The 27,558-nt window shown below is 41.5% G+C and overlaps 1 protein-coding gene across 2 annotated transcripts; it reads left to right on the top strand.

Moving 5' to 3' along the window:
* The first annotated feature begins 804 nt into the window (after window positions 1-804).
* On the top strand, window positions 805-24,992 carry lonrf2 (LON peptidase N-terminal domain and ring finger 2). 2 transcript variants are annotated; one of them, XM_053615340.1, is made up of 12 exons: window positions 805-2,405; window positions 8,422-8,540; window positions 14,089-14,211; window positions 14,467-14,631; window positions 15,556-15,748; window positions 16,357-16,459; window positions 17,855-17,969; window positions 19,148-19,269; window positions 19,641-19,799; window positions 19,915-20,077; window positions 20,236-20,385; window positions 21,179-24,992. In XM_053615340.1, exons 1-12 carry the CDS (start codon window positions 1,700-1,702, stop codon window positions 21,335-21,337), a joined length of 2,277 nt encoding a protein of 758 aa, XP_053471315.1. In that variant the 5' UTR covers window positions 805-1,699; the 3' UTR covers window positions 21,338-24,992. The 2 variants fall into 2 exon arrangements, with proteins under 2 accessions (XP_053471315.1, XP_053471316.1); XM_053615341.1 differs by lacking the exon at window positions 14,089-14,211 and having other exon boundaries at window positions 806-2,405.
* Window positions 24,993-27,558: the final 2,566 nt, after the last annotated feature.

Genomic DNA, 27,558 nt, shown 5'->3' with positions numbered 1-27,558 from the left:
TCTCAACAAAACATCACAGGAAACGTCACAGTTTTGCTGTTTCTCCGTAACACTTCACCAAAACCAACATATCAGCAACGGCACCCATTTTTAAATCCATTTACACGAGTACCGGACATCGCCTACAAGTCCCACACTTTCCGAGACTATAGATAAATTCCTGGTCTTGGGCTAAATCAAATGACTAAAACGCTGTGTGTTTCTTCAGATTCGTAAAGAACTTTCATAACTTTGTATATAATCTAATCTAATCTAATAACCTTAGCATGTTATGTAAAGACAGCATTGCGTGACAGACGGCATATTAAGGTGGGGTTATCTGACAGACATAAAATAGGAGGACAGTTATGTGATGAACCTACTTGAACATGTAACCACTCTCAAAGGCAATATATATATATATATATATATATATATATATATATATATATATATATATATATATACACACACACACATATATATATATATCAATCCAAATAAAAAATAAAGAAAAGTCAAGAAAACAGGCCTTTATGGTTTAAACTCGGGGGCTAATCATTATGTGTCTGAATCATTCTCACAGGACTGGCTGTTAAATTGCTTATATAAAGAAGGCTGTTATATAAAAACTGACCCCGCCCCCACACAAACTTTTTTGGGGTGATTGACAGAGTAATCTGAGGTGGTGTAGAATAGTCGACTCTAGTTATGTTAGCTCCTCCTTTAGGGTTACACAACCCGTGTTTGTCATTATATAAGTGAGCTACATAATGTGCCAATGGGAGGGTGCCTTGGAGGTCACGTGCTACATAGTGGGCGGGATAAATGTGAGGTGTTTATTGTTATGTATCAGGGAGGACGGACTGGTCTTGTTGGAAAAACTCCCTCCTCCCCGTTTATCATTCTTTTTCTTTTCTTTAAAAACCAAACAAAACAAAACAAAACGTATATATAAGTGATGTAGGTGGTGCATGTTATTTTTGTTACAATGGACTTTCCGGTTTGGGTTTTATACGGGGTTTAAAAATGGAAAGGCGAAGTGTTGGAAAGCGAGGAGAGGGGAAAGAGCACCGGCGCGTGGAGAACGAGACTACACGGGATTACGCGGAGAGCTCGCGCTGTATAGACACACTGATGCACCGATTACAGAGCGGAGTCGGGTGGTTTTGTTGCTCGCGCTTAAAACGTGACCGCGAGCGTTTAACGTCCGGTGTTTAGGGCTTGGTTTCGTTTGTCGTGTCGTAGCCTGTGTTATCTGCCGTGTGTGTGAGCGCAGACCTTTCACTTCCACCGCGTTCGAGCCGAATCCGGCTGTTTTCTTTCTTTCTTTCTTTCTTTCTTTCTCTCTCATTTCCTACTCATTAAACTTTTGCCGAATGGTTCTACAAGTGTCGTCCCGTGTAGCACTGATCGCATGGTGTGTGTGTAGAGGGATTGATTGATGGAGAGAGAGAGAGAATGATCGAGAGGGAGATCCGGATTGTGAAACGTTTACGTAATTGAAGGCGATTAAAGAGAGCGCGCGAGCGCGGTCTGGCTAATGACCTCACAAGTCATTACTGTATTTAAATGCACGTTTTCTACGTCATTTCCGGCGCTGATGTAGTCATGACGAGGTAGCGTTTTTGATCACCAAAGACTTGTTCACTTTTTCTTAGTATTTATTTTATTTGTGTGTGTGTGAGATAGATAGCTAGAAGGATTTGATTAAGTAAGGATGGACACCGGGATCCAGAGTTCTTCCGAGCATTTCGCTCACGAGCCGAGCGCACCCGGTGTGTGTGCAGAAATGCTGGAAGTGGCCGAGGAAGCACGCCGAGCCGGCGATTACGAGCTTGCTGTTGAGATCTACTCGTCTCAGCTGTCCGAGCTCCATCAGCCCGATCGGGGGCTTTGCATGCGCAAAGCGGACACTTTAGCCCGCGCCGGTCGGATAGCCGATGCTTTGGACTCGTACTGCATCGCCGCGGACCTGCACCGACTCCGACCGGAGGAGCTGCGGCTGTTAGTGGAGAGCATCGCGCGCACGATCCGGGTGAAGGAGCCGCAAGCGAGCGCGAGCGCCAACGCGGCCACCTGTTCCGACCCGGACGAGCTCGAGGAAGAGCACGCGCTCGATTTGTTTTCGTGTCGCCTCTGCAAGTGTTTGCTATCCGAGCCCACTACGCTAGTGTGCGGCCACACGTTCTGCAAACGGTGCCTGGAGGACGCCGCGGTTAACGAGTGCAAGTCGTGCCGCACGAGCATGAACAAATCGTGGTGCACGAGCGGCCTGCGGGCCAACGTTATTCTCAGCGGCCTGCTCGACAAGTGGTTCGAGGCGGAAAGTCAATCCAGGAGGTGCTGGCTCGAGGGGGAAAGCTTGTGGAAGAAACAAGATCTACAAGGAGCCCTGGAAAAGTATAACCAGGCTGTGGACGTAGGTAAGGGATTTCAATAATTGATAGTGTGTGTGTGTGTGTTTTGTATGGTGTGTGTGTGTGTGTGCAGTCTGGTCGCGTGGTAATGCAGCACTGGTGGCGTGACCTACTTCTACTAGCAGTTATAAAACGACTAGAGGGCGTCTGAAACACCCGAGTTTCTTCTAAAGACCCTTTTTTTGGAACAGTTTCTAAAAATAACGTCTACCCTCAGTGTACAAGACTAGATCACATAACATCCAGCAGTGCTTGATGATCCTTGGTTACAGCCCAAGGAAAGAACAGCAGCACTGTTACCAGTTATGAGTCAATCCATTTGTTTAATTAAAAGTTGAGCTTATTATATATATATATATATATATATCTCTCTCGAACGAGCTTTATTTCTTCACTAGCAGATGGGTTTCCGAGCATATCGTCAGCTGGCCTTTAATGTGCATGGTAGAAATGAAATGAGTACAACTATTAAATAATACCAGCACCAGACACTTACAGCTGTGGTCCAGATAGACAGTGGTAATTATAGCAGGAAGTAATTAAAGTATTAATAATGAACTACAGATATGCACTCCTAGGAAATAGCCTGCACTGAGCCTATACTCACACAGGGGTCAAAGACAAAAAAAAAACAAAACCTTACTGTTATTTAGGCTATGTCATGTTAAGCATCATTAACTAATCAACATTGAATAAATTAAAGGATATATAATAATCATATAATTAATATTTTTGAAAGCCCTTTTCGCATCTGACCCATATAGACCTATATCTAATTTCAGGCTTAATTGTACAGTCTCGGGAGAATTCCCCGTGCTCTGGATCATGTTGACATGGATCGTCTCATGACTCGGTTTTTAATAAACCAAGTAAATGAGGTCGTTTGTAGGTGCTGCTTTTAAATTATGACTTAAAAGGGGGTCATCGTGAAGCTGGATTGACCGCGGGATCTGCGCTCTATTGAGCAAGCCTGCATCCTGTTTCTGCTTGCTAGCTGGTCACGCCTGACCTAATTCAGCCCACCAGGTCCTATATCCTGACCCGTTTATGTAAGGGAGATGGGTGGAAGCTGCTGGGGTTTTGGTAGAGGGCAAAAAAAAAATAATGTAGTTCTATACTGATCAGATTGAGAAATAATAAATGCAGAGAACTATAGGGACTTGCATTCCAGCATTACTGAGAGTCTGGATGTCTCGGGTCAAATTCTTGTCAGGGTTTTTTTTTTGTTTTTTTTGTTTTTTTAATTATTATTATTATTATTATTATCATCTCTTGGGCCCTTATTGGGCAGGTCCGTATCTGTACACTTAAAATATTCATTATCGGTCAAACGTTTAGAAACGCTCATTCTTTATTTTTATCTTTTTAAACATTTTAGAATAGTAATAAAGTCATAAAAAAAACTCTGGAGTTACACAAATGGCACTATGGGAATTATGTTGTGATTAAAAAATCCAAAATAAATCAAAATCATTTAGTGTTTTAGCATCTTGAAAGTAGACGCCCCTTTTGCCTAGAATTTCCACAAATGTATTCGTGGCATTTGTCTCGACCGATTTCTTGATGAAAATCAGTATTAAAGGCGTTCACGCCTACTCTGGATACTTATTGGCTACTTTTTGGAATATTCCGCTCAGAGTCATCTGTTTAAAAAGGAAAAAAAAACGAAACTTTTTTTTTATATATATAAAATGAATTAAAATACATGATTACCTCAGGTTTATATGAAAAAGCCTTACACCACTCCCTGACAAAATGATTAACATCACGTCACTTAAGGGGTTTTTTTTTGGTTTTTTTTTTAAATTTCAGGGAATTGAAGAGAACAAAATAACGATTGTGAAATGGACTGAATAAGTAAACATCAGGCTTTACTCAACCGCATCATAAGTGAACAGTATAAGAACACTGAGTTCTCTAAAATCTGTTTTTCTGGCAACCGAGGTCTCTTCTCTCACTTAACAGCATCGCTCTTTCCAAGAAAATGTTGTTCATGCCAGAGAGCTGTTTTCTAAAGATAGACAGCTAAAATTCTGTCAGCCGATGAAATTTTTGATGAGGAACCTTTTCTGAGAGGCTTATTCATAGTGATTAAGCAATCTCAGACCGTTTCTGAGCTCACCTTTCCTCTGATAAGTATCGCTCACAAAGTTGCCTTTGAATGACTTCTTTCCTCTTTCTTCTCTTTTCTGTTTTAGCTCCCAGACTTTCATTTGTTTTTCTTGTGTGCCTCAATGCATACTTTTTTTTTTTTTTTTTTTCTTTTTTTTTTTTTCCTTCTTCTTTGAAATAGCCTTATTGAAATCTAGGAGATGAGTGCACTACATGAGGGAGCAAGGAATAATTTGATGGAAGAAAAATGAAAGTTCTGAAGTGATTTAATTAGCCGACATGACTGACTAAACGCCATGGCTAATAAGGATGCTATTTAAGTTGCTATATCTAAAGCTGCACTAAATTGGGTTGCAAAAGCTGAATCTCTGGCTTGCTTTGTCTGAAGCGGCGTTAATTATAATGTTAGTAAGGTAATAATTCTAACAAATTTTATGTTGGAATAGTATCTGGGAGGCAAATTATTTTCATGTAAACTTTACAAAGACAAAGGGTTGATCTGGTGCCTTCCTCAGCTAGTGTTGGCCTCGTGCAGCCAGTTGTTGGCGGTCCTCGGCTAGTCTTGGCCTCGTGCAGCCAATTGTTGGCCGTCCTCGGCTAGTGTTGGCCTCGTGCAGCCAACTGTTGGCCGTCCTCGGCTAGTGTTGGCCTCGTGCAGCCAATTGTTGGCCGTCCTCGGCTAGTGTTGGCCTCGTGCAGCCAATTGTTGGCCGTCCTCGGCTAGTGTTGGCCTCGTGCAGCCAATTGTTGGCCGTCCTCGGCTAGTGTTGGCCTCGTGCAGCCAATTGTTGGCCGTCCTCGGCTAGTGTTGGCCTCGTGCAGCCAGGAAAACGATCCTCGTCCACACTGACATTTCCGCTGTGTTTCAGAAACGATCTCCGTCCGGACTACACGAACGAAAACGCATGTCACATGACCATTCATGCACACTGGGCATGCCCATACGAGTGTAAACATGAAGTTGGTTGCATCCAAACTGGCGTTCCATGTAGGGCTTATGCCGCTTGAAATGAGATTTGTTGGCGATCACTCTAATCATGGCTCGCCTCTTGCGCATGTGGCAGCTGCAGTTTTATAAAATGCTCTGTGTTGTTGTGTATACGATCAAGGTAGCGCAACGGTCATATGGTAGGGGCTTGACGAATCAGGGAAGGAAACGCAACGATCCAGAAGAGCCAATCAGGGGGCGAATTTGGGCGAAGCCACGCCTTCTTTTTCCAAAAGTCTTCGTTTTGGTCTGTTTACACTGAAATGTGAGCCCGGAGTTTTCAAACTAAAACGGGGTCTTCGGCATTTCCAAAAGTCTAAGTTTTCAAGGGTCGAAAACAACGCTGGAGTAGTGTAGAAGACCGGCGTAACCGTAGCAAAAGTTATGCGTTTTAAAACGTAAGCATACACTTATGTAAACAAGGCCTTGGAGCTTGAGGTTCACTTTCCTGGAGGTGTTACTTCAGTTTTATAGGCTCATTACCTCACCTTCCATCTGCATTGAATGACAGACCTCCAAGCATCAACCTTCTCAAAACTGCGTCCATATGAGTCAAAATACTCTGAAGTAGGATCAGGAGTGAGCTCATCAGATTACTTTGACTTACTTTCAGTGAGGATTATAGGTTCGTTGATGCGCTATCGTCTACAAATGAATCTCTATCGTATCCTTACGTCTATGTTTCAGAGAGAGGACGTTCCTGCTTGGCTGTCAATCAATTCCGAGATCTCTACCCAATTGGCTAACTTACTGCCAAAATTACTGACTATATCTAAATGTGACATTTTGCGGCTTGGGACTTCGCCTTTCTGTTCTTTCCACGCTGTCTTCACTGATGGAGCGTGTAGGCGTGCATATTGGCGGTTTCGTCTCATATCATCTCACAACATGCGGCACAGGCAGCCAGAGAGTAAACACATATGCTCAGTTGACACTGTGTGCTGGAAAGCAGCCTGACTGTGGGATTCTCTCTCTTTTTTTTTTTTTTTTTTTTTTTTTTTCCTTTTTCTTTTTTTTTTTTTTTTTTTTCCTCCTTCTTCTTTGTTGCTCAAACTTGACAGCTTAGTTCTGAAAGCAACCAGTCATGTGTCTAGTCACGGTTTTGCGCATTAGTCACGCTTCACATTGCAGTAAAAGGCAATGTGTTGTCTGGTGGAGGGGATTTGCATTTCTTGTTTCAGAAAGCCTTCACCGGAGAGCCGGTCTCATTTGCGATGACCCGAATTCCCTGCGTGAACCGACGGACAGAAATAGATCGCATATGAAGCGTCATATTTTGGGAACTAGATATTTGATCTGGTTCCTGATTTTACATGATGTTTTCCATTTCGGGAATACGTCTTGATCCGTGTAGACCGATAGCTTCAATGAGATTCCAATGATTTATTGCTCTCTGTTCATTATAGAAGTGCAGAGTGCAAGTTTGATCACCTTTTTATTGAGGGAGCGAGCTTTTTGAGGAGGCTTTAGCTAGAATGTTCTCTCTTAAAAACAGAACGTTCTATGTCAGAAAACAGGTTTTAGCTCCAGACGAGCTTACATTACATAAGGTCTGGATCAACATGACGGGTTTGACCTATCTTCGCCCAAATATGGTGTTAAAATCTCTGAAGCTCAAATAGGATGTTCCAGCACCTGCCAACCTTGTTTTTTTGGTAGAGCATCATGGGAGTGATAAGTCAGCAGTTACGTCTTTGTTCTAGTAACCAGAACCATGTGGGGAAGCATTAGGGAGCTATATGCTTGGATTAGAGTCTGGATTTGGATGTATAGCTTGGCGATACAGATTGGCGACAAAGGGAAAAACCTGAGTAAATGAGCGGAGAATCATAATGACTGCAGGTGATTCTAGACATATTTCTTGCATGATACAATTAACGTCTTGCTTTACTCTGTGGCATGTATAATATGCTGAGCATGGATAGTTAAAGATCAAAGTGATTTGGGTTTGTTGAGTCACTGATGGCTCACGTGGACTGTTTGGCCAGTGTTTCAGTAGGAACGGTAGCTAAGATTAAATCTGTATGTAAGTCGACGTGAGGGACCGTAACGAGGTCTGGAAATCGGGGCGGAAAGTGCATATTTAATGATCGTGACGCTTGTACGTTAGTGCGACGTGTATAGAAAAAAAACAACAGAAGAGCAACTGTTCTTCAGGTAACCGAGAATGTCAGGGCAGGAAGTGATCAGACTTTCAGCAAGAACAATCCACAAGTTGGGTTTTCCTTTCATTTTTGTCATGAAGAGGGAATCACCTCGTTCACTGATTGTCTACTGGAAAAAGGTTTGCCATATCGTCTCATAGCAGCTAGCAGTTTTACTGTCTTTAACGTCTAGGTTTTTAGCTACAAGTCTAACAGATTTAAGCCAAAGCTACACATGACATTACGCTCTTAACACCCATAATTTTCTTCACCAGTATTCGAGTTTGTTCCCCGTCTCTGTTAGTACAACACCAGTAGTTTTGGGGTCTGCAGCGTTTGGTGCCATCTGATTGGTATACCCTTCCGTTGTCCCCCTCAGCGGTCCTCAACGAACTATGTATGCTTTGTGAGTTTTCTTTTAATAGATGAGCAGTTGTATTCCAGCTGTGGACCAAGTTTATTTCTGGACCAGAAGAACAAAACGATACCCGAAACCATGACAAAAGCAAGGTTTAGGCTATAAAATCCGATGGCAGCAACGTTTTTCTAACGTATCGTTGAAATTCAGACAGTTGTAGGGGTAAGAATTAGTCAAAATGCTGTTCACGGAGCCTAGAAGGCAACAGCTAGTCATGCAAATTTTAAAAGGAAAGCAAAAGCCGTGCCGAGGTTAACACGTAAATGATGTCTGTCATGTCCCTAAATAATTGAATTTGTGCAACTGATTTATTTATTTATTCATTCATTCATTCATTTTCCCTCCTCTTTTCTCCCATAGCGTCTTCTATCGCTAGTTTACGAGCACAGCGGGCTGAGCTGCAAATGGACATGAAGAACTTTAACCAAGCGATCCAGGATGCGGACAGCGTCTGCCGCCTCCTACCAGCTTCACCCAAGGTGAGAAGGTCGCACTTGTAGACTTCCAAAAGCTCCTCAGCCAAGATTACACGCATGTGTTCACGGTCATTATTCTGTGATCTCTTGAGCTCCGTTCGATTGCTTGCCCCATGGAAACACTAAGCATCATTCTATCAGAACCAGCAAGCTTAAAAAGAGGTTACATATTTTTCTTCATTCCAAGACGCGTTTTGTTTTTTGTTTTGTTTTTTTTTTGTTTTTTTTATCTCGGCTGAAACACGACATGCATCGCATTCCTTGTTGTTGCGTTTTCTTTTTCTCTGTAGTACTTGGTTGCTTCATGTTGTTTAATAACCTTATACAGAAATGATGTTGGATTTTAGCGTTAACGGCTAATTAACGGTATTCTGTCGGGGCAGCGGTAAATTTTTTCGAACACATTAGCAAAGCAAACAATACGGAGAAAACATATGTTATATAAATAAGGAATGAAATACAAGTGGCGTGACGTTATGGAAACGTAATCGACGATGGAGTGGTGGGATCTAGCCCAATGTGAGCAGGTTAACAGATTCCGAAGCCGATTATCTTCCTATTACAGCGCATCGTTTTTGCCCGAGATTTCTGGGTGGCATCGCTCATAAATATAATTAACTGATGTAAAGAACACTATCTGGCCAACAGTTTGTGAACCCCAGACCATTACAGTCGTGTGCTCTTTTTTTTTTTTTTTTGGAAGATCACATTCCAGAGTTATTCCCTGTTTTAATAACCGCCACTCTTCTGGGAAGACTTTCCACAGCATGTCTGTGGGGATTGGTTTGTTCAGCCGCACGAGCGTTAGTGAGGTCAGGCGCTGATGTCTGGTGTACCCTCAGCGTTCCAGGTCAGGGTTCTGTTCAGGCCACTCAAGATTTTCCACTCCAGCCTTGGTAAACCATGTCTTCACGGAGCTCGCTTTGTGCACAGGGGCGTTGTCATGCTGGAGCAGATTTGGGCCTCTTCGTTCCTGTGAACTAACTGTAAAGCTACAGCATACAAAGACATTCTATACAACAGTTTGGGGAAGAACCACGTATAGGTGTGAAGGTCGGGTGTCCGTAAACGTTCGGCCATATTCAGTAGCGTATATACTTTGTCTAATGTTACATAGCCAAGTCGAACATGCACCGATGGATTTGACGTCATGTTGATGCACTCGAAAGGTTCTCCATTTTACCTTGACGGAAAGCAAGGGAGCCTGCGCAAGTCGAGAACACATGGGATGAGGGGAAGGGGCAGGGCTTTCAGGACATTTTGTTTGGAGAGTTCAAAACATCTGCACAAATCATTCCAGATTAATACATTCCATTCAGTTCAGTCTTATTTGTATAGCGCTTTTTGCAATTGACATTGTCACAAAGCCGTTTTAAGGAAATATATAAATTCCCAATCTAAATTTTACATTGATAAATTTGAATCTAACGAGCAAGCCAGAGGCGACGGTGGCAAGGAAACTCTCCCTGAGATGATATGAGGAAGAAACTTTGAAAGGAACCAGACTCAAAGTGGAACCTGTCCTCATCTGGGTAACAAAGGATAGTGTAGTTATAAATAAATCCCTTCGATAATAAATCCCTTCTATGCTGAAATCATGCACTGTCCACTGATGGAGACCCGGGTTGCAGTCCAATGCCATGTCTACGGCTTCCAAGTGTCCCTAGGCTGTCCATATGGGGCCACCCTCAGTAACCGTGACTGGCCTCCAAGCGATGAGAACTCCAGAAGCAGGGCACCAGGACGGTCCAGACCGGCCCGGAGAGCAGAACAGTTCAGGCCCATTGCTATCCCAGGAGCAACACGTGTAGAGCGTTGGTATTATCCAGAGTCTTCGCAGGCGATGGTGTCATCTGGAATCTTCATAGAGGCTGGTTCTGAACTGGAGCTGGCACATGCGCTGATTCCCGAGGTAGGAACAGGAAACAAATGGAGAAGGATTAGCGTGGCCGCTCTTCAATGAATTTCCGGCAGAGATAACCATGTGCAATTGTTATCGTTTTTTTATGAGAGATGACTGCAAACACGGTTATGAGATGCATTATGTGAATGCTAGGTTAAAGAAATGTTTCCTGTCCTGTTTTATTGGGGAGAAATACACGGCCTTTTTGGCATATTTTTAAGCAAATTGCATAAAGAAAGGCAGGCGTGGAAATACGGTCTCCTCTGAAAGTATTGGAACAGCAAGGCCGATTCTTTTGTTTTTGCTGTACACTGAAGACATTTGGGTTTGAGTTCAAAAGATGAATATAGGGGCCGTAGATCAGAATTTTCAGCTTTCATTTCCTGATCTCAATCCCAAATGTCTTCAGGATGAGACTGTATAATATAATCCGAATGAACTTGGATATTGTGTTGGTGTAATAGCGAATAAGGACACTACATGAATACAGTGCAATACAGTCTCGCACAAGCCTCATGATGCACACCAAAGGCAGGAAGTACAGCAGTGTACCTGCACCAACACGGCCGTGCTCAAGGCAACTGACGCGGCAGGTGAGATTTCTAAACCTGTACTTCTGGATACGCGTATGACGTACCGCTCTTTCCCTCTTGCTGTGCTGCGGTAGTAGAAATGCTGGTAGAGAAGGTGGCTTCAAATATCTCAATTTGACCTGTGATATTTTGCGCTAGCTGAGCAAAGTCCGTGTATTGCTGCGTGATATAAAAATAGCCTGTTTGTAGTTTATACTATGATCCCTTAGATTTACGTTTGTATTACAAAGAGTGTGACCACTCATGAGGAAATCATTATACTCCTGACTCTATAATTTGTCAGGAGTATATTGCACCAAATATGGAGTAGGTGAAATTGGGCCAAGTTAAAACTTGGTGTTTATCAGTTGGCAACATGATGGTAGTCTTATCAAACTATGCTATCAGAGATCTTGCGTTATACTGGAGCAACTGGCTGGTGTTTTTATACCCAGCCAGTTGTTTTTATAAATAATGTTTTAAAGGGGGGTTGGAAACGCCTGGCAACAAACCCTTATAAAGTATGTAACATTAGTCATGTAATCCTTAAGGATACTTGATGTAGGCAGTAAGGACATTTGCCTAAGGCATCATCTTAGCAGGTGTGGTAGATTATATAGCCACCCTTCCATTGCCTCACCCTGTTCTTCAGAAAATAAGTTACATATTGTGAGTTAGGTCATCAGCAACGTTACATGTTACTAATTTCATTCATTTGTAAGAGTGTGTTTAAATAAAACTCAGTTGTTGTATTCTTGGCATCCCTTCCGGAGCGAATTCTCCCACCTTGTGCCCGGTATTCCCGGGATAGGCTCCGGATCCACCATGACCCTGCTGGGGATAAAGCGCTTACTAAAGATGGATGAATTGACTTGTAGTTTAGTTTAAAACATAGTAGAATAGTATGGTTGGGGGGGTTTTTTCCACTGTAAAGTCTTGAATATAGTTGTCACAATACAATAAACATATCTTGTGATACTATACCAGCTGAAGTATCACGATACTATGCAGTATTGTCAATTCATAACTCAAATCGATAAAACGAACCAAATTTGCAGAAACGCGTCGATTTATAAATGAAAACGGACAAACCGAATTTTCCTCTGAACGTTTTATTGAGAATGAACAAGAACGAATAACTGGCTGTTGGAGAAAAGTCATGCAACTAATTCAGTGTGCCACAAATTTCATCTGTTGTTCCCTAGAGCAATGAAATCAAGCAAATGGAAATTGTCCTCGGAGAACTAAGAGTGAACACATAATTTAAGAATAAATAACTGAATTTAGAAACGAACTCCTGAAAAAAATGAATACAATTGAGAAAGTTAGCAAGCACGGCTAACTTTAGTATTTACACACTGCGGTTAGCGTATCCTTAGCTCACTTACTAGCAAACACGGCTAACTTTAATATTTACACACCGCGGTTAGCGTAACCTTAGCTCACTTACTAGCAAACACGGCTAACTTTAGTATTTACACACCGCGGTTAGCGTAACCTTCGCTCACTTACTAGCAAACACGGCTAACTTTAGTATTTACACACCACGGTTAGCGTAACCTTAGCTCACTTACTAGCAAACACGGCTAACTTTAGTATTTACACACCGTGGTTAGCGTAACCTTAGCTCACATACTAGCAAACATGGCTAACTTTAGTATTTACACACTGCGGTTAGCGTATCCTTAGCTCACTTACTAGCAAACACGGCTAACTTTAATATTTACACACCGCGGTTAGCGTAACCTTAGCTCACATACTAGCAAACATGGCTAACTTTAGTATTTACACAACGCGGTTAGCATAACCTTAGCTCACTTACTAGCAAACACGGCTAACTTTAGTATTTACACACCGCGGTTAGCGTAACCTTAGCTCACTTACTAGCAAACACGGCTAACTTTAGTATTTACACACCGTGGTTAGCGTAACCTTAGCTCACATACTAGCAAACATGGCTAACTTTAGTATTTACACACTGCGGTTAGCGTATCCTTAGCTCACTTACTAGCAAACACGGCTAACTTTAATATTTACACACCGCGGTTAGCGTAACCTTAGCTCACATACTAGCAAACATGGCTAACTTTAGTATTTACACAACGCGGTTAGCATAACCTTAGCTCACATACTAGCAAACATGGCTAACTTTAGTATTTACACAACGCGGTTAGCATAACCTTAGCTCACTTACTAGCAAACACGGCTAACTTTAGTATTTACACACCGCGGTTAGCGTAACCTTAGCTCACTTACTAGCAAACACGGCTAACTTTAGTATTTACACACTGCGGTTAGCGTAACCTTAGCTCACATTCTAACAAGCACGGCTAACTTTAGTATTTACACATCGCGGTTAGCGTAACCTTAGCTCACTTATTAGCAAGCACGGCTAACTTTAGTATTTACACATCGCGGTTAGCGTAACCTTAGCTCACTTACTAGCAAACACGGCTAACTTTAGTATTTACACACCGCGGTTAGCGTAACCTTAGCTCACATACTAGCAAACAGGAAATCTTTAAAGTACTTATGGTACTACCGTATTGACGATACTACTGTTTAAATAAAATAATAATAATAAAGTGGCATCAGCTGTATTTTGTAGCTTTAGTATCGCGATACTACCGTGGTAACGATATACTGCGCAACCCTGGTGTTTAGTAGGGCTGCAACTAGGATACAAAAAGCTCATTTTAATGATTCAATAAAAGAAAACCAGCAGGTGAAGAATTTTTTTCATATTTTAAAGCTGCAGTTTGTAATTTGTTAAGCCTTCTCGAGCCTGCAAGGTGAATTGTACTTGCACTTAAACATTGGCAAACTGACACTGCTTATTTGAAAGAATTGATAGATTCCTTGTATGCTGGTGTTGCGAATCAGTTTTTCTAGAAAATCTTCAAAATTATATGATCAATTACAGGTCTAGAAACACTTAAATTTAATTACAAACTGCACCTTTAATGTTCCAGTGTTGATATTTTTTATTTTTTTTAATGATTTTTCTACTGGGACTTTTTTGATCTGGCTCCTCGGTAATGAGAATACATGCGTTATTGGGATTTTCTGTCACCAGGCCCACTACCTTAGGGCCAAGGCGCTTTGCTGTGCTGGCCGCAGAGAAGAGGCATTGCAGGAGTATTTTATTTGTGTAGCACTCAAGCCAGACTGGACATCTGTAAAATCAGAGGCACAGAAGGTAATCTTCTACCTCCTTTATCATATTTCCCTCACAGTGCTTGATTTTTTTTTTATTAATGTTAAACTTGCATACATTTACATAAGCAGTAATAGCAGGTTGCTTGAAGATCAGTATTTCCTCCCGGTGAATACATGGGAATGGAAATCGGCTTGCCTTGAGTTCTTACTAAGTCGAATGGCCTTGGGTGATGAGGCACTTTGTTTGACATAGGTTTCGATGTTCCCAATTTTGTGCCTCTGTCTTTCTCTGCAGATCCTGAGTGAGATGTTTTCGTCCATCTTTCAGAACGACAGTCTGGTCACACGCCTCCATCCGCTTCAAACCACCAACTCATCCCCTCGCATCAAACCTTCATCACTCCTCAGCTCTCTGCACTTTCCACTGACGAGGGACGGAGCCAGAGCCGGCTGTTCCAAAGTTCGTACACACACACACACACACACTCTTCCGCAGACTCGGAATTCACATACGTAACACACAATGATGTGCAGTCTGCAAATACATTTTTCTGTGCTATATACTTTTTTTTTTTGTCAACTGCTCTTCATTTAAATCTTTCAACGGTGTACTGGCCCTTTAATTCAGCATGAGCAGCTCGGCAAAAAAAAAAAAATTAGACTCGACGCTGAACCTCCCGCTTCACTGTTGCTCACTTTCGGTGTCAAATTTTATCAGTGCAGAGATTACAGCGCTTACAAACTGCAGTTTTGTCGTCATTCCACACAAGAGACATCATCTTTACACACAGCACAAAACTGACGTGTTTTCCCGCCCTCTTTTGATTGACAGGATATAATCGCCCCTGATCATCGGATGTTTTTAAACTATCGGCCGATAGCCCATAGCGGGAAAAATTGCTTTTATCAGCCGATACATCAGAGCATCTCTAGGGTTGTTTTTCTTTTATTTTAATTTTTTTTTTAAACATTTATTTATGTTGAGCGTCTACTATAAAAGCCCTTATGTGAGTCGTTACTATGGAAACGACAACGTATTACAGCAAGTGTGTTAATCAACCCAAACACCATGTTCTGACCAATCAGAATTGAGAATTCAACAATGTCAGGTTTCAGAGAAGTTCCTTTCACACAAGTAGCAAAAGTGCTTAAATAGTTTGTTACGGTATGATTTATTAATAACGGGATGCAGACGTTTGTATTGAAATGCATGTGCATCTGCATGCTGCTCTCTATATTCGGTCTCGGTGTTTGGCCTCTTTAATTAAAGCTGTCGCACCACTGAATGTTTCGTCCCATAGAGATGATAAAATAAAAAAAAAAGTTAAACAGTCTCCTCAGCACTGTGGTGTTTAACTGGTTTAAATCTGTTTCCACTTCACAGGACCCTGCGCTCAGTAATAATAAAGCTTGCGACGGTTCGAGTTCCTCGTCCTTAAATCAGCCAGAGCACAGCATAGAAGAATCCAAAAGCCTGGCAGCTGTGCTTTCCTCGCTCCCTGTAGCTCCTGGTGTTAAGAGAAAATGCTTGGCTGATGCCAGTGCCTTCGTGCCTCCCAGCAAGATTCTCAAAGCAGGTACGTGTTCAAATTACAGCTGTGGCATTTACTAAATATCCGACTGTGAAACTGTTGCTCTGCGGTTTCTGTGTACTGAATGTGAGCCAGAGGGTGTCAGAATGTACCTGTTCTTCCTGTACTGTACAGCCTTTCAAACAAAACAGGTCATTGTCCTCAGGTTGTTTATTTATTTTAAACCTTAACTGTCCGTTCTTTCATTCACGCACGTCGTCTCGTTTGTCTGTCTGTTTAACCAGAGGAACACGTGTACTCCTGCTCGTTCATTCATTTATCCGATCAGCCAATCATGTTGCAGAAGTGCAGTGCGTAAAACCCTACAGATACGGGTCAGGGTTTAATGGGCAACGGGAGATTGTGAGATTGGTTCTGTGATGCTTTTCTGCTCAGCACGGTTGTAAAGGGTGGTTATTCGAGTGATTAGCGCCAACCGGTCTGGATGTTTGTTTTTTTTTCCGCATCATTCTATGTTAAACACTATACGCTGGTGCGATTTTATAACCAGACCCGATCTAGTCTACGCTTTCTCAATCAATCTCTCACCCCTTCCTGCATACGCTTTCAACCTACCAATCATATACCCCGGTCTTTCTCTCCATCTCTCTCAGATCCACCCAGCTCCTCACACACGCCTCCTGTCCAGCGCGGGACGAGGACAGTACCGTCGCATCTCCTGGACAGCGCTGACATGGAGTGTTCACTGTGCATGAGGTAAACGAGACATTTAGACACACCTGCTTGTATGGTGTCTTTAAAAATATATATATATTATTTTTTAATATTATCACGGATTTGAAAGTCTTCGCCTCCAAGGTGTATAAATCAGAACAACGTTTTGGTATTCACACTAATCGAAAATGACCAAGACTAATCAGAGGTTACCATGGTAACGTGACACTAGAATTCAATTAAGAAGCCGTTAAAGCAGATTTAATAAAGGGATCGTGTGTGTGTGTGTGTGTGTGTGTGTGTGTGTGTGTCTTTGCACGTGTTTGTTTGTATCTATATGTATCTATATTCTTTGTGTCCATTTTTGTCTGTGTTTGTCTCTTTGTGTGTTTCACTGTGTCTTTTGCGTGTGTGTGTGTGTGTTACACATGTATAACTGTTACATTTTAAAGACAGGGAAATGGGAACACTGTGTCCACAAGACTCCATTATTATTATTAATAATTATAATAACAATAATAATAATAATAATTCCTTCAAATTATATAGCACTTTTCTAGGCGTTCAAAGCGCTTGGGCCTTAAAGAGCGCTGATGTTTGCTGATCATCAGCAGCTCTCAGTCGGCGTCTCCGTCCGCCAGCAGCTTCATTATATACACTGAGAAATTACCCCAACTTTCAGTGGACAAGCCTGCAAATGCCTTTAATAAAGCGTTTCTACATTTCTAATGATCATTTCGACCATACTCAGCCTTTCCGTTTCTGTTCCACACAAACGCTGGCATTTAGTTTCTGCGTGTCCGGCTTCTTCTTTACTGGAAACGGAAAGAGGAAGGCTTATTAGAGTACAGTTCACGTCACGGTCAGTAGCTAGCTTTTTCAAAAAATTACAGATTGCTGCTCTAAAAGAATGCAGATTTCCTGCAGAGGTCTCTGGGAGAAAACGGTTTCCAGTAGAGAATCACGACGACGTTATCCGATCGTGGATGTCCGTCAGTTCGTGTACGCGGAAGAGGACGGCTTTACGAGTAGCTGCTGGGTGGGAGTTGGCGGGTTGGCACAATTGTGGAGAGAGATGTATGGGGGGGAGAAGAGGTGAAAAACCACAAAAAAAACAATTAACTTCGTAACTCCACCTCAGCTTTACTGTCCTGAAAGGAGGACATTTCTGAGGTTCCGGAGAAGCTGACACGGGAATATGTGCTGCGAAGATACAGCGTCATGGTTTTGGTAATGATAGTCAGAATATTCCACGTGACCGTGCTGTTTTGAAAAGCATTTTGTAGAGCGGAATGTTCTCAGACAGCGTCCCGTGTCCTTCGAAATCTGTGCCACACGCGTGTTCTCCAGCTAATTATAGCACAAGGTACAGTTACACAACACCGGCTGAAGGTAATTAAAGGTAATCGTGTGTACTTTCTGTCTCCGGTTTTCTAGGTTGTTCTACGAGCCCGTCACCACTCCCTGTGGACACACCTTCTGTCTCAAGTGTCTGGAACGCTGCCTGGATCATAACCCCAACTGTCCTCTATGCAAAGAGAACCTTTCCGAGGTAACGTTGCACTGACGCCGTACACGTGTACTCGTAGTAACGTGTTCGGTGAACAAGGAAGTTGGCTCGAAAGTACAATAGGTGAAAGACCACGATCTTATCGTCCAGTAAGTTCAGTGTGGAACGAATGCGTTTTCACTTCCTCCCAACACCTTCCAGCACAAGAATGCCTTTTAGTCACGATTTTGATTTTGTCTCCCTTCCACACCCATGTGTACTGTTTTATTAGTTACACGACTTACAAGACATTGGTGTGTACAATTTAATAAATAAACTCCTACAGTTGCAATTTAAGACAAACGTCAATATTATATATAACTTATTTATTTTTGTTCTTCGGAATAATTAATTGTTCTGAACAAGACGTGTGCACTATATTGTAATGATGGATTACCGTGTACTCCTAAATAAAGGTGAAATGTATTTGGGTCTTTCTGTGACATGTGGAAAACCCATTAGTAAGTTTGTTGACTATTTAAAAAATTAAATCTACATATTGGTCCTTGTGGAACACCATATCGAATATGTTGACATGTTGCCAGTTTAATGTCGCAGTGAGTGCCTTGAAACGCGCAGCGTTATTCGACGTGTTGATGTAATTTCCTGTGAAACAGGAAGTCAGGGTAGGACATATCGTGTGACCCCGCCCCTTTTTTAAATAGCCAATAGCATTGAGCTTACCTCACAGCCCGGGGCTAAGCCGTACTGGACAGTTAGTAGCATGGATGTTTATCACGTCGAGGGCGGGACACTTCAATTCAGATTCTGGAGAGCGTTTGATTGGACAGAAAGTCTGATGAGAAGCTGAAGTGCCGAATGTCGTCGTCAAAATCGTTGATCCGTATCGGTGGTCGAGAGAGACGGTACATTTTGAACGCGTATATCTAATAGATAACCTTAAGGCGAACATATTCGTACCGAAAGCGACAAAGTCCCAATGAAATCAAAATTAAAGCTTTAAGTCGGCTTCTAAGTTTTGAAATTTCGGAAGTGTACTCTGTTCGTATAAAACGTGACGCAGACTTCATCTTCGTCACAGATACGATCTAGTGATGAAAGGACGTGTTGATGTTATGTACTTGTATGTGCTTTTAAAGTTGAAATTGAAACTTCAAAAGTTTCTCTCACCTTTCAATCAGTTGACCTAAATGTTAAGCTTGCTTTGGTTGTAATTGCAGTTTCTGGCCACTAGAGGGTACAAAAAGACCTTCCTGATGGAAGAGGTACTTCAGCGCTACCTGCGTGAGGAGCTGGAAGAGAGAAGGAAAGTGCATGAAGAAGAAATGAAAGAACTGTCCAAGTGAGTTTTTATAGTTCCTTATTCTGGAACGTTCTTCTAACACGTTATAGACGTCCACATGTAGGCAGCGAGGAGGTCCTTGCCTGACCTTTGCATGGTCTTTATTTATTTATTTATTTATTTATTTATTTATTTATTTATTTTAGTTAACTTTCTCATCACTGATATGATGGTTATATAGACCGATAAAACAACTCGGCCATCTTTGTTTTGCCAGTGTTGTCTGTTTTAGCCTATTAAACTGAGCTCACTTCCAATAAAAGCTACATGTGACCTATAAAAAAAAACATTCCTGTCTGTAGTACTGAGGTGTGAATTTTATCAGCGTGTAATGCTACAATCCTTTATGTTGTCAAATGTTTCCACTCCAGTTTGAACCAGGAAGTTCCTATCTTCATTTGCACCATGGCATTTCCCACAATCCCCTGCCCGCTGCACGTATTCGAGCCGCGCTACAGGCTGATGATTCGCAGGGCCATGGAGACCGGAACCAAGCAGTTCGGCATGTGCATTTCTGACCAGCTGAAAGGGTAAGTGGCATCCAAGACGACGATTTATAACCGTTTGTCGCTTCTAACGTACGAGCATGCGAGATTCGGCACGAAGCACGTGACTGGTAAAGTCTGGCTGTGTTTGATTCGTCAGGTTTGCCGATCACGGCTGCATGCTGGAGGTGAGAGACGTGAAGTTCTTCCCTGACGGTCGCTCGGTGGTCGATACGATTGGCATGTCTCGCTTCAAAGTGCTCAGCCATGGCCAGAGAGACGGCTACAACACGGCCAAGATCGAATATCTGGAGGACAAGAAGGTAACAGAAACGTGGTGGATTTTGTGTGCGTGTGAGGGAGAGAAGTACTAGAGAGCGAGTGTTTGAGATTCTTCGAGGTGTCTGCATGTGTGTGTGAAATCACAAGTCTACCATTCTGACGTGTGTGTGTGTGTGTGTGTGTGTGTGGGCAATCTCAGGTGGAAGGAGAGGAATTAACCGAGCTTCTGAAGCTACACGACTCCGTGTACGATCAGGCCACAGCCTGGTTCACGTCTCTCAAAGACAACATGAAAAGCCAGATCCTGAGCCACTTCGGTCACCTGCCTGCCAAAGCCCCCGACCCACAGGTGAAACACTTCCTTCCAATTACAGTGTAGAACATAGTGTTTTGTTTTTTATTTCTTTTATACCACAGCTGACCATTCTTCTTTATTGAAGCACAGCCATAAACAAGCTTCACTGTATCAGTGATGCATTTTATTTGTTCAATAGCAACACTTTTTTTTTTTTTTTTTTTTTGATGTCTTTGATTAAACTGTTGGTTGTTAAATTTATATTTTTTCAATTGTATTGGGGTTTTGTTTGTTTATTTTCTATTTCTTTAAATTGTAGTGCTATAAGTTCTATCTGAATCTTAGTCGTGGGTGATGTTGGAGTCATGTGACCGTGGTGTGGTTCGTTTATAGCCTTACTTTAGATTTTTTTTTTACTTCTGGCGATTTTTGTATTTAGGCTTTATGCTCACTTCCGGGTTAGCGTACAAAAATATGTCGTCCTCCCTGCAGCACTGCAATTTAACTTACAGACTTAACTGACCGACAGCCTGTATGTGTAACCGACAGAGCTCTCGGCCAAACAAAATAACCCTTCGATAACCTCTCAACCCAAAGACGGCGCCCAATTTAGGATGTAACACTTATTTATTTATTTTGAGTACGAGCTTACCCTTAAACGATACTAAAAGTATCCCCCCCCCCCCATACACATTCATACACCATTAAAACTAACCGCGACAAAACGGAAAACAACCTGAAAACGAAATAAAAATGAAAACTAGCAATATTTTTAAAACTATAATAACCCTGGGTCCAACCCGATTGCTGAATTAATGATTAAATTGACTTGTGCCCATGTTTTCAGGGGAACCCCAGTGGGCCGGCGTGGTGTTGGTGGCTGCTGGCTGTGCTGCCTCTCGAGAATAAAGCTCAGCTCACCATCCTCGCCATGACCTCCCTGAAAGACCGACTCATTGCCATCCGCCGAGTGCTCATCTTCGTCACCAGGAAGCGTCCACGATGACCTCGGCCTTCCTCGATCATCAGTCGTCGTCGCTGTCGCTTCAGGAGCCACAAAGACCGGTAGCGGGCCACTGAAGCAGCTTGTCGAGTCTTTCATCATCCGCAACCACTCGTCCAATGATAAACTGACGCGCACCTTCTCTTCAGCACGCGGTCCGTGTTGATTTCCCAAAAAATAAAAAACCACAGGCTGAACGAATGACTGTAGCTGAAGACGTAGTCAAAACTGAAAGAGGAAGCCATGTGCTGATAACCGAATGCTGTGAACATCCCACTCCTGCTTCTGTGCCTCGTACGTGTGTAAGGCTAACCAAATGCATCTCATGGGCTTCCGGTATGTTTACTAGTCCAGTGGCCTGCTTGTGGTTCACACATCATGTACTAGTTAAGCCTATACACAACTTTTTTGTTTTGTTTTTTTTTGTTTTTTGTTTTTTTAATTACCTCCTTTAAAAACCGGTCTCGCAAGTCACACCTCGCACAAGTCTTCATTATATTTACCATCGAAATCGAACAGCGTGACGTTGGAATTGGAACCGTTTCACAGGACGCGTCATCAGTCGGCCTCCGGTCCTTTTTTTCTGTTGAAGTTTTATTAAAGCTTTGCTTGATGTCGATGTGGAAGGATAGAAACGTGTAGTATATCTGAAAGGGAAAATGTCAATCCTGTATTTAATATAGTGGCTAGCATTGTGAAGTCTGGCTGATCAAAATGTACCGGGTACAATGATGTCCTGTCCATCAGGAGTATTCTGTTCTTCAGTCCCTCTAGGATTTCACGTTTGCAGAAATCGACGCAAAATCGAGCAAACACGACAGTATTCGGAGGAGCTTGCAGTTTTCCAAAATTACCGCAGATTATGTGACGTCATCACAAAGCGCATTCGGACTCGACGCTCTTCGATCCATGTGCGTCGAACGCGAGTACAGCTAAAATGTCTCGTTTACCATCAGACATCACTGACGAACAAGGTCATGCAATTTCGCCAATTCAAGTAGGTTTCTGCGAAAAATAACTTTTGATTTGAAAAAAGCCGCAGCAAAATCGAGCATCTTTGGCGGCGACAATCACCGTGGGGGGGGGAACCTCTGCGAAATCCTGTATGGACTGGTTAATAACACTTTTTGGCACTCTAAGAACACTTTTTTTTTTTTTTTTTTTTTTACAATGACATGGAAATGTTTTTATTTATGTTACTTTGCGAAATACATGTGTCTAGCAAACTTTCTAGTTAAGGAAAGTATTTTCGGACAGCCGCGCGTCCTAGCGAAACGCACATCAGCCTGATCGATTCGTTTTGTAATCGGAAAACCGCTGTCAAAATGGCCGCCGTCCTGCTGCACAGCCACCGTCATCATCGATATCATAACAGAGAAGAGCACTTACACGCTGTGTACACGTGACCGTGCAAAATGAGCTTACAGAAGAGAGACGGCTGAATTATCCAGCGGTTATTTCTCCACAGATGTTGGCGTGAACGGAGATGATCGCAGTTAACTGAAGAAATAACGACGAGGCTCGCGTTTAAATGCCGTGAGTGACTTTGTACCTCAGGTAGCGAGACGGAGACTGATTTGGATGATTCGGATAATCGGTGATTCGGATAATCGGTGATTCGGATAATCGGTGATTCGGATAATCGGTGATTCGGATAATCGGTGTGTGAATCTTTTCCGTTTTCCATTTAGCAGGAATGTCGTTTTCCCATGAATAGATGATTAAGTTGTAAATGTCGAGGTAGGCGGGGCGTCTGAGTGGAATTTGGCTGGAATTGAATCTTTAAATGCGTGGAGTTTTTTTTTTCCTTTTCTTTTTCTCCTCCCTTTCTCTCGTATTTCCGTTAAGGAAAGCCTGTAGCTTTTCGAAGAAAGGGTTCTCCCGGGCCGGACTCTTTTTAAATATCGATCGATTTAAAGTTCCCGCTAGTCACTGTGTGAGCAGTGTACTGACACTGGCACTGAATCCATGTGATGTGGTCTGTTGCTAAAAAGGAGTGAAGTCACTTTATCCAAATTTGATTTCCAATTGATTTGTATTTATTTAAATTTGCCTCATTTCTGTTTACATTTTGCTTTGGATGTACTTGAGGCCAATTGAGTTGCCCCCCTCCCCCCCCCCCCAAAAAAAAAGCGCCATTGCACTAACACTATATATAAACGCAGGGTGTCCCAAACCTCTCCATACGTAGGGGGCTGTGTTTGCTAGCACCGCGTCGGTTGTGCCTTCGTCAGTGGACGTTCGTGGACGTCCACGTCTCCGTTGCAACACTTCCAGTCTTTCTGAATTTGTTAATCGTTTGGCAGGCGTGTCACGTGCGCGATGTGCTCGCCATGTTTCCTGTTGAAGTCCATCTTCCCGATGCATCCATGAGAATGATTTCAATACGTTCTTCTTTTGTCGAAGGTATTCTTAAAGACTATCTGAGATGTGTGTGTGTATGTGTGTATGTGTGTATGTGTGTATGTATGTATGTATGTATTATTTAAAAAATTTTGAAAACATTTTGCTAAAAGGTGTTAAGTTCCCCTATGTGTGGAAACTTTTGGGACACCGTGTGTGTGTGAAATAGAATATATTGGTCATTGAGGTGTGAAAATACACTTTTAAAAAAAAAAAAAAAAAGAATACGCTGTTACTGATGACATTACTGTGTGGCAATATGTTTGCTAGTTTTAAAATTAGACTTTACTGATAATGCTGATGACTCCAAGTAAACATTACAGCGCAAAATGTAGTGTATATTCGGCCGTGTGTGTGTCATCTCTCGCCCGAATTCCTCCGATTGTTTTCTTAATACATGAGAAGCACTGTGATGAAGTCGGCTTTCTTTACATTCGGTCAATCAGGACGAGTCCTCACTACAGATTTGGCAACCGAAGCTGCGAAGCAATTGCCGGCGTTACTTTAAGTCATGATTCTGTGATAAAGATGAAATGAAAATAACCACAAAGTGATGCACAGCACAGCACAACACAACACAACATCCTATTGGACAGTAAATTCTTGTAGGCCATATCAGTTAATTATCAGTTAAGTCTCAGGTTGCGAAAGCGCTTTATTTGCTCATGTCGGACAGCTTCAGGATTAGTCCCTCATCCAAAAATGAAAATATCGAGTCCTCTACTTTTATCATTGTATGCTCTATGCACCTTTTACCTTATGTTTCTGCGCAATGAGCCGTTTGCGAAACTTGAACCTGTTGATGATAAAGGTTTGTGATCATCCGTGTACAGACAAATCCGAGGCCTTGGACCGACCTTTTCTTTATTTTTTTATTTTTCCACTGTGACCGATTCTTCCTTTTTGTGATGTGTAAGACTTTTTGTGTAGCTCCTCTTTTTCTCATGTAGCATCTCTTCCTGGTTACTGCACAAATGCTGCATTTTTATGTCAATTTGTACGTTCAGATGAAATTAAACTTTATTTTATATTTGAAATCAAAACGAGCTTCGTGTTTAAATGTGGGGTTTTTCTGTTGTTTTTTTTGGTGGTGGTTTAAATGGTAAAGATTTCTGTGTGTTTGCTTTTTGTATTTTACTTTAATAGTGTTGTTTCCTGAGACTTTTAATTTTACTTTTACAGCATGTCCACTGTAGTGGACCACAGGACCATTTTAGTTTGAAAAGACAGCCAAACTCAAAAGATAAAAAATAAACAGATTATGGCTGCAGAGTGATATTAATCCAAGAATAAATTCAACTTAAAATAACAAAACAAAAACAAATGATCATTCTGGATTGTTTCTCTTTCTTGTAATTAGAAGGATGATGGTATATTTTCTGTTAAAACCGAACGCATAGTCATTATACAGTGCCCTCCATTAATATTGGCACCCTTGGTAAATATGAGCAAAGAAGGCTGTGAAAAATTGTCTTTATTGTTGAACCTTTTGATCTTTTGTTAAAAGGATTCACAAAAATACTCTGCTCTCATGGATATCAAACAATTTGCAAACAAAATACAGCTTTACAAAACTTATATCTGTTAAATAGAGGTGTGCAATAATTATTGGCACCCTTTTAGTCAATACTTTGTACTACCTCCCTCTCTTTCAATCTTTATTTTAAAAAACGACACAATAGGAAAATACTATAAATCGATAAATCTACAAGATTGAAAGTTCGAGTTGAAAGAGTGCGAGTATAAACGCAACGAGTCTGCAGTAGATGAGTTTTCCTGTTCGGTGTGCTGACGTTTAATGTCCCTGACGACCTCTATAGTCCCATTTAACCACTTGTTACCGTCTTTTTCCAGACACGTAAAAGCTTTTTAAAAACTCCCGAGTGGGGTATTAATGATATATTTTATGGCGTCGTATAAACGTGAACATATCTTGAGCTTGTGTTAACCACAGACCTTATTTCAGGCATTTAACAACAACAAAAAAAAACCCATTCAGAAACCCACTGACTTCGGGATGATGGATGTCCGGTACACAGGGAAATTAAGTCGAGAAAACAACAGAAATAAATAAATAAACAAATAATTGCATGGCCGCTTAGGGCTTCCGTACTTTTGGCTTGTGGTATTCATTTTGCAAAATGATGAATCATTTGCTACATATTTCTTTTCAAACGCTCCCTATTTCCACTGATGAATAATTAGCCAGATTTTATGGTAATATTAGCCTACCCGCAGTCCCGCACAAAAAAGAGCTTGACACCAAATAAACTTTGTTTACACTAAATTTGATTGCATGTTATTGTACTGATATAAGGTCTCCTTACAGTTGTTAATAGCTACAAAAAGGTGGTTCTGTTTTTTGCTAGTAAAATAGGCCATGTATGTGAGGTATAACCTGTATATTCAAATAGGTAGATAAGGCTAACTAAAAACAACTTTATTCTTAATCTCTAAAATGTTAGCTAGCATAATAATACTAATAATACTAATAATAATAATGAAAAAAATACAAACTGCCAATATAAACTTGTTCACTGCTAATAGCTATCTGTCACAATATAAACCAGTTATTTAGCACAATAGCTAACTCTGTCATTGCTATGTGCCCCAGCTCAAGATTCTGTTAACACCCATTAAGTAACCTTTTCCAAAGGTTTTATGTAGCCAGGACTCATTTTCCCACTTGAAATTTATGAAAGTTTTGAACTTGGAAAATGAACTACATTGCACACGACGAACCCTCATTTGTGCTGCTCTGAAAGTAGCTGTTAGTCTACGTTTATACAGCTCGACTCCATGCATGAACAATAGTGACATGTATACACTAAACCGAAGAAATGCCATACTGTAGCTTATAGAACGCAGTAAACGGTCATAAAAGGAAGAAACGTTAAGTATGAACATGTTCCGACATCTTCCAAGCTTTGAATCACCATGTATTCATTCTGTGCCATATGGGAGCATAGGACCCTGGGAACATAAATACGCGCCCCTCTGTCCATACAAACCAGCTGAATGCTAATAGATAGCTGTCACAATACAAGCTGCCTTAATAAACACACAGTATACAGCAAGAGAGGGATTATACTGAAGGGCATTAGATCACATTATTACTGTCTTGACTGTTTATAATATACAGTGTATAATAGATTCATATTTAAGGTCAATTTAGATTTGTTGGGAATTTCTATCAACTCCGGGAAGCTGTTTAGCTGATACTAAAAACTCCCCTGATAACTTTTCAAATACATGATTATAGCGTAATGTGATGCAGAATTTGAAAATCAGTTAATAGTCTCTCTAGACACACGAGTTGTGTTAATTAGCACAATAGCAAGGTAGTAATTCGGTTAATTAGCATACTAGCTATGAGGTAAACCAGTTAGTTATCACAATTAGCCTGATAGTAAATCAGTTAGCATACTAGCTAGGGGGTAAACCAGTTAGTTACCACAATAGCCTGATAGTAAATCAGTTAGCATACTAGCTAGGGGGTAAACCAGTTCGTTACCACAATAGCAAGGTAGTAATTCAGTTAGTTAACGTACTAGCTAGGTGGTAAACCGGTTACTTACCACAGTAGCAAGGTAGTAATTCAGTTAATTAGAATACTAGCTATGAGGTAAACCAGTTAGTTACCACAATAGCGAGGTAGTAATTCAGTTAGTTAGTCTACTAGCTAGGAGGTAAACCAGTTACTTACCACAATATCAAGGTAATAATTCAGTTAGTGTACTAGCTATGAGGTAAACCAGTTAGTTATCACAGTTGTTTTGTGCATCCTGGTCCCATCACCAGGTCGTCCACATGATGTATAA

Source organism: Ictalurus furcatus, chromosome 26 (genome assembly GCF_023375685.1).
Source record: "Ictalurus furcatus strain D&B chromosome 26, Billie_1.0, whole genome shotgun sequence".
Classification (NCBI taxonomy): domain Eukaryota; kingdom Metazoa; phylum Chordata; class Actinopteri; order Siluriformes; family Ictaluridae; genus Ictalurus; species Ictalurus furcatus.
This window is presented reverse-complemented; position numbering and strand designations above follow the sequence as displayed.